Here is an 11,221-nt window from a genome sequence, read left to right as displayed (position 1 = left end):
ACCCCATTCGTTACTGATTTTGAGGAACTGATGAGCAAGACAGGAATATGTATGTCTGCACATAAGATCCTCAAATCAAGCCACTCAACGTTCGACATGGACCTTGAATCAAAACAGAAGGTATTCCAAAGGTAGAGAAAAACATAAAGCCTCCCGACGCCCTGAAAAAAATCCTAACCATCTCTCACCTCTCCCAATATGTAAGAAAAACCTGTATTATTCCAAACAAAACAAAACAACAAAAACAAAAAAACTGCCTCTATCCTCACTGTATTCTATTCTATTCTAGTCTGTTTTATTGAGCTTTGGATGTTAAAAAAGTGAGGAACAAGGCTTAGTGAGGTAACACCGAAGCGTATGGCGCAAATTCAGACTTGAGCCTCACGTTGGATTCCAGATTTGCACATCGAGTCCCACCCCTGCCCAACCCGGGGACGTCACCGCTCTTGTCTTCCGTTGTTTTAAAAGCAAGCGGTTTTTAAACCCCCAGTCCTGCTCTTTGTGTTGGCCTTCTCCGAATTGCCCCCTCACAAGCTACCGATCTAGGATAGCAAGCACCGCGGTGGCGCCCCGCGGCAGCCGGCCGGAGCGGGCGAGGCCCCATCCCAGCCGAGAGTCGCGCTGCCCGCGCGCCCGGGGCTCCCGCGCCCCCGCCCCCGGGCTCGCCCTCCGCCCCCGCCGCCCAGCCCGGCCCGGGCGCGCGGCCCCTCTCCGGCGCCCCCTCCCCGGCGCGCTGCGGCTGGTGCTCCCCAGCGCCCCGCCTGACGCTGCAGCTGGGCCGGCGACTCGCCATTGGATTAAAAATAGCAGCGTCTCCCGCCCGCCCCAGGCCCCGGGTGCCCGCTCCCGCCCCGCGGCCCGCTCTCCCCACCCGCCCCGGCCCGGCTCGGCCGGCTCCAGTCACCCGCGCAGTCCGCCCGCCCGCCCGCTCGCTGGCGCCGCCGCCGCCGGCAGACCCCGCGCTCCGGCTCCGGCTCGGCTCGGCTCCGCTCAGCCCAGCGCGCGCCGCGGCCATGCAGCGCCGGGGCGCCCTGTTCGGCATGCCGGGCGGCAGCGGCAGCAGGAAGATGGCTGCAGGAGACATCGGCGAGCTGCTGGTGCCCCACATGCCCACGATCCGCGTGCCCAGGTCCGGAGACAGGGTCTACAAGAACGAGTGCGCCTTCTCCTACGACTCTCCCGTAAGTGAGGCGCCTCGAGGGAGGGTCGCGGCGCCGGCGGCCTGGGGCGGCCGCGAGCCGCGGAACTGGGCGGCACGTGAAGCTGGGGGAGAAGATGCGCAGTGGCAGCCGGGGACCTCCTCCTCCCAGCAGAGTTGGCTCGGGGGCACTGCAGTTCGGCACACACTTAGTGAGCGCCCCAGGGCTGCTGCCGCTGAAGCCCGGGTCGTCAGGGTGGTTTGCTCCACCGGCCTCCCTAGGCTGAACGGGCCTGATTCCCAGCAGCCTGTCCCCAGCCCCGCCACCGTTTAAAGATAAGAGTTCCCCATTCTGAGCTGCACCGTGCAGATTGTTTGCGTCTTCCCCGGGGCGAGAGCGGAGGGCGGGTAGGCGGATGGGATTGCACCTCCACGCACTCCCGGACGCACAGCGCGTCTCTTTCTGGGACCGCTGGCTTTGCCCAGGGATCCCCACCCCTGGGCATTTCTGATTTCCTCTTTGAGCTTTTCTTCTTCCACTTCTCATTTCTCCCCACTCCTTTTCTTGCCATTAGCATGTCAGAAGAAACCTTCGGGTGCCTCCACTCGCGCAGCAGAAATAGGGGATCTACTACTGGATTATGATGGTTTTCTTAAGCCTTTCCCACTTCGCCGTCTAAATGAGTCGCTTAGGCTGACATGCACTAGTATAAATTATTAAAAGTTCAATCCTGAGTCGTGACCTCAGAGATCGGAGGGAGAAGTTAGGACGGATCACCACCTTCCACCCAGGGCGGTTGCCGGTGGTTTTCACCTGGTTGTATGTGAATGTTGAGAAGCAGAAGCAGGGTGAGTGCCCCTCACAAGAGTCAAAATGGGCTTCAAAGTGACTCAGCTGTCTGGCGTTTATCATGTCTTTTTGAGGACCAGGTTATTTTTATCCACCCACTTTAGATCTCATATGTCACCCGGCAGATCTCAATGCATCGGGAGGTGCATGGGTCAGAGGGACAGTGGCAGGTCTTACAACAATAGTCTGACACATTTTATTCATAGTATGTGAACTGTTGTCAGAGGCAAAAAAAAAAAAAAAAAAAGAAGAAGAAAAAAATCTAAATGAACAGTGAATTTCCCAAACTTTCCTTTATTATATGTGGGTTGATTTTGGCTGGTTTCAAAACATTTTTGTTTGGTATGCATTGGAGTACCAGAATTAGTATACTCTCTAATTGTGACATTCAGTTTTTCTTTTATGCTAATTCCAGGTCATTTCAGGATAAAGTCTAACTTATTTGTTGATTAGTTATTTTTTTTTCTTTCAAAAAGATCCACAGAGTGGAGTGTGACTGTCAGTAGTGTCTTTAGATCCTGTTATCCACAAAGTATTCGAAAATGTCATTTTCAGATTGGCCAGTGTTGGGCAGGTTCCCACTAACACCTCCTAAGGGTGGAGAGGGATGATAGTCCTAACTAACTTAAGCAACTGACAGATTGAGAACTCTAGGAAGAAGAAAATGGCCTAAGTTAGGATAGCACAGAATGTAAAATGGGTCAGACAACTTTCTCCATGTTTGATTTGGGCTGCTCTCCAGGTTCTGCTTATAAACTTGGCTATTGGAAATCTTTGCCATGTTGATACAGGGTATAGCAGTTGTGAAAAAAAAAAAAAAAAGCTGATCTTTTTAATTCACTTCTGCAAGTAGTTATTGGGAGCTTATTGTGTGCCAAACAGTATTTTAGAAACATCTTGTCCAGTGTAAGCTGACGATTTCATTCATATCACAGTAGTTTGTTTGGGGAGACTGGGATTACTTACAAGGCTGATTAATTAGTATATTTCATTATCTGTGTTTCAGGGGAGAAAGAGAAGGTTTCATAATAGGTTATCTCAAAGTATGGTGCCTGACAGTGGAAAGTCTATGGTGTTAAATACTTAACACTTCATTATGAATCCATAAGGGTTTCTTGAGCACTTCCTGTGTGCCAACTCATACGTACACGGCTGAAAGAGCCATAGAGAGCAAAATCCATTGGTGCTAAACACACTAGAAACTGTAGTCCACAAGTGCTGTGGGACTGTGTTAGAGAAAAGACCAAAACCAGCTGAATGGGAAAAAAAAAAAAAAAAATCATCCTTGCATTGTATACTTTTGAAGAAGGTCACAGACAAAGATAGATACAAAATAAAGGAGACTAACATTCCAGACAAGGGAAATTCCATGTGCAAACACAAAGTGTGAATATTTTCTACTAATTTGCCTGTAGTGTGTTTGTAAGAAAAAAATTGATTTGGCAAGTAACAAGAATGAGGTCAGGACTAAGCAGAGAATAGATGATCGGGGCCTGAATCCTGAAAAATATTTTTCAGGATCTCTGTTTTATATAGTCCGTTATGGAAAGCTACTGTAAGTAATGTGTTACGGGAAGACTGAATCAACAAATTTTTAATATGTACCTAGCATGTCTAAGGCACAGTCTGAAGACCTTTGCCATTCTTTACTTTTGTGGGATGTGAGAATTGGGAATCACAGGGGATTATCATGTAGAATGTGATGACTTCATTGACTGTGGGGGACAAACATGAAAGAGAGAGCGAGATTGGCAGGGTTTGAATCCTAGCTCTGTCACCTGGCTAGGTAGCTTCTCTGTGCCTCAGTTTTACCATCTGTAAAATGGAGACAGTAACAACCTATCTCAAAAAAATCTCTGTTTTGTGGATTAAATAAATTAATATGTAAAATGTGTCTGGCTATATGTATTTGCTTTGAAAAAAAAGGAGGAAAGAAACAAGAAAGAAAGGAAGAAAGAAGGAAAGATGAAAAAGAGTCAATCACAAGTTGTAAGGCCAAGTTTGGTTGTCTGGTGTTATGTAGAAAGTTTTGTGTGGTTAAGTGGAGGAATTATCTCGGTTCACGCTAGTGCTCACAAGCCTTCCTGGATCACCATGGACATCTCCTATCTCCTTGATTGTTGAGCTTTTCCCTTATCTAGGTGTACTTTGTCCCACCTGTTCAGTTTCCAGGTTGGCAGCTCCACTAAGACTGGTCTCTGGCTTTTGCTTTTCTAAGACCAGCTTCCTCTTGTGATCATTTTTCAGGGCTCTTTTTCAAAACTTCCCCTTCTGTTTCAGATTTCATCCTTTCCTCTGACTGCCTACATTACTGTGGCATGCAACACAGCGGTCTGTCCTCCATAGTTTGCTATCTTGTGCTAATTATGCCCCCTCCTCACCCGTACTGTGAGTGGAGCAGTTGTTTATACCTTGTCTTAGCTTGGCTCAACTGAATATGTGGAGGCTTAGACAAGGCTTTGGAACAGGCAGTTTATTTTGGAGCAGGGAGCAGATGACCAAGGGAATAGTGACAAAGGGAAGGAAGGAAAGCCAATCTAAAAGCAAGTTAACTGAGCTGACTTCCACAGTGGGCAGCTGGTGGTAAATCCCACTGGGCACTCTCTGGGGAACTGTAGAATGTGCCTCAGAATTATCCACTTGAGACATGGTGGAGGGGAGTAGAGTATTTATCCACTGGCTCCCACCCTCATTGGTCAAGGGTTACTCCAGAGATGGAAACACTCTCACTCTTCCAGGAGGATATTTGTGCCTGAAGGGTTAAGCAGGCTCCCACAGACTTCGCACAACCAGCAGCAGCTGAGAAGCAGGAGATCCTCCATGAAGCTGAGGCTAGGACTGTTGGGCCACACCTGCTGTGACAGTCAGCTGCACACAGTGGCTGAACCAAAAAGGTGGCCTGATGGGATAGGAGACTCAGCATAAACTGTGCCTCCCCAGCATCAGGACTATTTTGTTAGAAGGAGCTCCCCCCCGCCCCCCACCCCCCAACCCTGTTCTCCAAAGTTCTGAGATGGCTTGGTGATGTGGAGATGTCATGGTTGGTTCTCCGTCTTCCTGGGCATCTTTGCAAATCTCTGATGGACAGGGGCCTGGTAGTGTAACAGTGGCTGGCTTAGATATCTACCAGGAAAGACTCTGAGATCACCATCTACTGTGGGAACACTTCATGTTAGGGGTCCAGTAAATCCTTCTGTCCTTCCTTCTGCAAACATTTATTGATATTCCTGGTACTGTCTCAGGCATTGCCAGTAATACGAATGACAGCTGGTGTATATGAAGCAGTGGTTCTCAAAGTGTGTTCTCTGGACCAACAGCACCAGTATGCCCTGGGGACTGCTAGAAATGATAATTCTTGGGTCTCATCCCAGACTTTCCAAAACAGAAAATCTAGGGGCGGGAGCCAGCAATCTGTGTTTTAATAAGCTCTCCAGGTGATTCTGATGTATGGCAAAGATTGAAACCCAGTGATAGGGCACTTACTAAGTGCCAAGCATCATTGTAAGCATTTTAAGCATACACACAGACACACACACACACACACACACACACACGATTTTTTTTTTTTTTTTTTGAGACTGGGTCTTGCTCTCTTGCCCAGACTGGAGTGCAGTGGCACCATCACAGCTCACTGCAACCTCCAGCTCCTGGGCTCAAGCGATCCTCTTGATTCAGCCTCCCAAGTAGCTGGGAACACAGGCACGTGCCAGTGTGCCTGACTAATTTTTTAAAACTTTTGGAGAGAGGGGGTCTTGCTATATTGTGCAGGCTCATCTTGAACTCCTGGATTCAAGGGATCCTCCCATCTTGGTCTCCGAAAGTGCTAGGATGACAGGCATAAGCCAGCATGCCTGGCCCCATTTTAACCACTTTTAATTACACAATTCAGTGTCATTAAGTACATTCATATCATTGCAACCATCATTGCTATCCACCTCCAGAAGTTTTTCATCATTCCAAACTGAAACTCTGTACCCATTAGACAATAACTTCCTATTTCACCCTCCCCCTGGCCGCTCATAACTACCATTTTCCTTTCTATGCCTATGAATTTGCTTATTTTAGGTACCTAATATAAATGCAATCACATAATATTTGTCTTTTTGTGTTTGGCTCGTTTTACTTAGAATAATGTTTTGAAGATTCATTCATGTTGTAGCATGTAGCAAAATTTCCTTCATTTTTTTGAGACAGAGTCTTGCTCTGTTGCCCTGGCGTCATCAGGGCAGAGTGCAGTGGCGTCATCATAGCTCACTGCAACCTCCAACTCCTGGGCTCAAGCAATCCTCCTGTCTCAGCCTCCTGAGTAGCTGGGACTACAGGCATGTGCCACCATGCCCAGCTACTTTTTCTGTTTTTTGTAGAGACAGGATCTGGCTCTTGCTCAGGCTGGTCTTCAACTCCTGACCTTGATCTATCCTCCAACCTTGGCCTCTCAGAGTGCTAGGATTAAGGAGTAAAGCAAAATTGAGGAGCTTACAGACTTCTTTTTCCACTTTGAAGATGTAAACTTAAAGTAAATGTAATTAGTTTCACATGTCAAAAGTTCTCTTCCCGCTGAAGCATCCAGCTGAAAGATTGTTCTAGAGCAATGATTCTCAAGCATTTTGGTCTCTTTATGCTCTTAAATATTTTTGAGAACCCCAAAGAGCTTTTATGTGGTTTCTCTTGATATTTACCATATTAGAAATTAAAACTGAGAAAAATTTAACGTAATTTGAACAATTGCATTCTATTAGCTGTTGGAGTGATGATGTCATCAGATGTCATGTAGCCTCTGAAAAATGCCACTGTATTCTGTGAGAGAGTGAGAGTGAAAAAGACACATAACTAAATGTTATGAAAATAGTTTTGACCTCACAGATGGCTTAAAGGGTCTTTGGGGTGTCACAGGGTTCCCAGGCCATACTTTGAGAACCAAAGTTCTGGAGTTTAGGCCAGAAAAGTGCAACCACTTACTCCAGTCACGTACCTCACCTGAAGTGTGGCTTTTATGGGTTTATATTAAGTTGTTATCTTAATCTTAGCTCAGCCATAGATGTCATATGTTGCATGCACATTCTTTTTGAAGCAAATTAAAATTTAGAGAATTTGACACCTTTTGAAAGAATTGGAACTACTTGATTTGGGAATTGTTGGCTGTCTCAGAAATAAGAATTCTTTATTCTGTTGACTGTGAGTTTCAATGTAGGGTGGTCTGGCTGGGCTTTTCTTTGGGGAACCCTAAATGTTAGTATCTTAATTTTTTTTTCCTGTGGCTACTGGTTAGGAGACTTTTCTAATCTCTTGTGAAGGCCTGTCTGCCAGTACTGAGAGTGCTGAGTGGGAAGAGAGAATAAGTGTCTCAACATCTGGATATTGGATGCTGACTGGATTTTGCCTGTTGGTTCTCAACTGTGTCCCTGCTTTCTAAGCCTTTTCCCATTATTTCAGGGGCTGGGGGCCTGGACATTGCACTTCCCAGAATCCTCTGATGGCCGATTGTGATATTGATTCTGCCAGTAAGAGATTTGGAGGACAAAAGAGAAGAAGCCACTATTGCTATTGCAGCTGTGGCACATGGCAGATGTGAGGTTTTCCTAGCAGCTTCTAGGTGTTCTCCTGGGAGTCAGAGCCACCTCAGTGGTGGGGGACCTGAGATCATCTGTGCAGTTTCTTGTGATGCCTGGACATCCTGATTTCCTGAACATGAGCAGTGATTTCTCTGACCTTGGCTTTCACAGCCCTTCCCATGATGTTATAAGCTTTTAATTTTCTGTATTAAATTCCTTCCTGCCTGAAATACCTAGAATAGTCTATTTTCTGACCAAATCTGGACTGTTACACATACGTTCTGTTAGTCCCTGTGTGTTCAGGATGGTTCCCTATTCTTAATGGAGCCCATTCTCCCACAGTCCGGAGACCTTTGTTTTTACCTGCTTTAGAGAATGAATCTCCAGTAGTTTGCCAGGTGGGGGAGGGGCTGCTTGGAGTGGAGGAGGGATCTGGGGCTCTGACTGCTACTTAGATAGATTTTCAACCCTTTCTGCTTATTTTCGCCCCTGGTTCACGCCACCTTCCAGAGTTATCTGGAGCTGCCCGTCCTGGAGTCTTTTGGAAATTCTGCGGTATAAATCAGTTTGGATCTTGGCTTTCTCTGCTGCTGGCCCAGGATTCAGCTCTGTCAGCTCGTCCTTGGTCCTTTAGCACTTACCCATCTGCAGTCCAGCTTTCCAAACTTTATTGCTACAGATTCTGTTTTGAAAAGATCCCTTGACTGTCCTGTTAATGGGGTTTCAGAAAGGAGTGAGATAGATGTTTCGGCGCCATCTGCCCTGTACCCTAAGGTACCTGCTTTTCCAAAATATTAATAATAATCAAGAAATCACTTGCTGTCTCTTTTTGACAGCAGTTAATTACCTTTAAAGTTGAACAATTTTTAGAGTTTTGGAAAGTGAGAGATAGTGCTGATCCTGTCAGGAAGCCTTTGGGGGAAGTTGGTGTTCCCCGCTCACTGGGTACCGAGCAAGTCTGATTCCTTCCCTCCCGGCCTGGAGCTTGCTTACAAGTGCTGCAGAGCATTTTGGTTCCCCAGGTTGGGAGATGTGCAGTATTGTCCACTCTCCCTCCTCCTCTCTCTCTATTTTATTTTTTTTAATTGTGGTAAAAATACACATAACATAAAATTTACCATCTTAACCATTTTTAAGTGTACAGCTTAGTGCATCAAGTACATTCACATTGTTTTTGCAGTTATCACCACCATCTGTCTTCAGAACTCTTTTTGTCTTGCAAAACTGGAGCTCTGTACCCATTAAACAATAACCCCCCATTCTCCTGTCCCCTCAGCCCCTGGCAACTGCCATTCTACTTTTTGTCCCTGTGATTTGAAGTACTCATATAAGTGGAATCATACATCATATGTCCTTTTCTGACTGGCTTATTTCACTTGGCATAACGTCCTCAAGGTCCTTCCATGTGGTAGCATGTGCCAGAATTTCCTTCCTTTTTAAGACTGAATATATTCCATTGTATTAATATGTACATATCACATTTTGTTTATCCATTCATCCCTTGATGGACACTGGGTTATTTCCACCTTTTGGCTACTGAGAATTGTGCTGCTCTGAACATGGGTGTCATCTCTCTTTCTTTTAACATCATATCCCATTAGTCCCCAGATTCGGGTAGAGGATCCCTCCCCCCAACCCCTGCCTTGCACTGTGAGGCTCAGGCCCTGATCATCTCTTGCCTGGACTCTTGCAGAAGCCTCCTAACTAATCACCTTGCTTTCCCTTGGTCTGTCATACTGCACTCTCATATATTTTTTTAAAACATGAGTCCGATCATGTCATTTCCCTGCCTAGAACACCTCAATGGCACCATTTAGACCTTCCTAACACAGCACATCAAATCAACTTACCTTGTTGACCCAGCTTTCCTGCCCTCCACTTACATTCGTTCTGTCCAGAGAACTTTCCGTCCTGTAGGTACTCTGCGCTCTCACCCTGTGTGGGTTTGCCCATGGTCTTCCGTTGGCCTGGCATGTCTTCTCCAGACCCGAGCCCCACCAGGGAAACCCCGTGGGTCCTCTAAAGCCAGCTCAGTGTTCTCTCTGAGGACTCCTCCCCCTGCTCTGGTCCCCCTAGCTGAGTTAGATACTTATTTTCCTTTGTTTTCAAAGCACTTTGGACAGCTCTGTCATAGGTGGGATATGGATTGTTGAAGATATGGAATAGCTGAGGTCTTAGAGAATTAAAAAGAACAGAGGACCGAAAACTGTGCCATTCGTGAACCTGTGCTATTAAGCCTGTATCTTTTCTGCTTTTTTTTTTTTTAAAAGATCACAAGCATATCTTGTGGAATAAAAAGCGTTATTAATAGCCAATATGGTATTTTTATTTTATCATAGTATCTGAAAAGTCATAGGTTTGACCGTTGAAAACCCAGGGCAAGGTGTCTTGGGTACTTGCAGAGTGTTTTATGTGTTGTGGTTCGAGATGCCCGGGGCGGGGGTTTGGTAGCAGATCCCACACTGGGCCCCTGAGGGAGCTGACAAGAGGGCTGGTCTCTCTGGATGTCTCCCAGGCCTCCCTCTGGGCTGCTGCTCAGTTCAGTCTTGTGATCAGATGAGGACTCCCCTTGTCCCCACACACAGGGAAAATGTGAACAGGAGCACCTATTTTTAGGGCTAGAACATGAGGGAAATGCAACAATGACCGGAATTTAATGAATCTGGACGTGTCTGTGGACTAGAGATGTTGCTTGAGGTGAGAATAAATATGAGCTTCCTGTGACAAGATTAAAAATGAAACATTTTGTTTTGTGTTAATTAGCAAGTATTAGTGCTTATTTAGAGTCAACTATGCACCCAGCACTGTGGTAGGTGCTAGAGGGGATGGAGAGGGTGTGAGTAACTGGGAGGGAAGCAGAGGACCGCAGGAGAGAAGAGTGGCGCACGGATCCCTATCATGATGGAGTGTGCACTGATTTCAAGATTTCAATGTTATGAATCAAACATTGGACTAGGTACTTTTATATACATAATCTCATTTCATTATGATAGTAATTGGCTTGTAAATTATAGTAACTATTGTTGCCCCTGTTTTTCAGATGAAGACTGAGAGTCAGAGGGGTTAGGTAATTTGTTGAAGAACTTGTTCAAAGACTAGTGCATGACAGTGATGGGATTTAAACCCTAGTGTGTCAGGAAGTTAGACCTTGCAGCACTTGTAGAATATATGTATATATATATTTTTTTTTTTGTTTTGGAGACAGAGTCTCACTCTGTTGCCCCGGCTAGAGTGCCATGGCGTCAGCCTAGCTCACAGCAACCTCAAACTCCTGGGCTCAAGCGATCCTCCTGTCTCAGCCTCCTGAGTAGCTGGGACTACAGGCATGCGCCACCATGCCCGGCTAATTTTATATATATATATTTTTAGTTGTCCATATAATTTCTTTCTATTTTTAGTAGAGACGGGGTCTCGCTCTTGCTCAGGCTGATCTCGAACTCCTGAGCTCAAATGATCCACCTGCCTCAGCCTTCCAGAGTGCTAGGATTACAGGAGTGAGCCACCGCTCCGGCCCAGCACTTACAGAATATTTGTTTTAAACAATGTGGTGCTTAAAATGTGTGAATGGAGATTTCAGGCCTGGGAATGGTTGGTAAAATCTAGAAGAGTTACTGGCCTGGACAACTAGATGGAATCTAAATAGGTGGCATTTTGGAGGAGGTGGAACCAATCTTGGCATGT

General features: G+C 46.2%; 1 protein-coding gene across 1 annotated transcript in view; it reads left to right on the top strand.

The window, feature by feature from the left end:
* The first annotated feature begins 1,013 nt into the window (after positions 1-1,013).
* The window catches only part of USP13 (ubiquitin specific peptidase 13), a 106,443-nt gene continuing 96,235 nt past the window's right edge, over positions 1,014-11,221 (top strand). Inside the window, exon 1 of the mRNA XM_069472896.1 lies at positions 1,014-1,181. Coding sequence (XP_069328997.1) covers positions 1,014-1,181 — 168 coding nt within the window. The remainder of the gene's footprint in view (positions 1,182-11,221) is intronic.

The sequence above is a fragment of the Eulemur rufifrons genome, chromosome 7, assembly GCF_041146395.1.
Source record: "Eulemur rufifrons isolate Redbay chromosome 7, OSU_ERuf_1, whole genome shotgun sequence".
Classification (NCBI taxonomy): Eukaryota; Metazoa; Chordata; class Mammalia; order Primates; family Lemuridae; genus Eulemur; species Eulemur rufifrons.
Note: the sequence above shows the minus strand (reverse complement) of the source record. Positions and strands in the feature narration are given on the sequence as shown.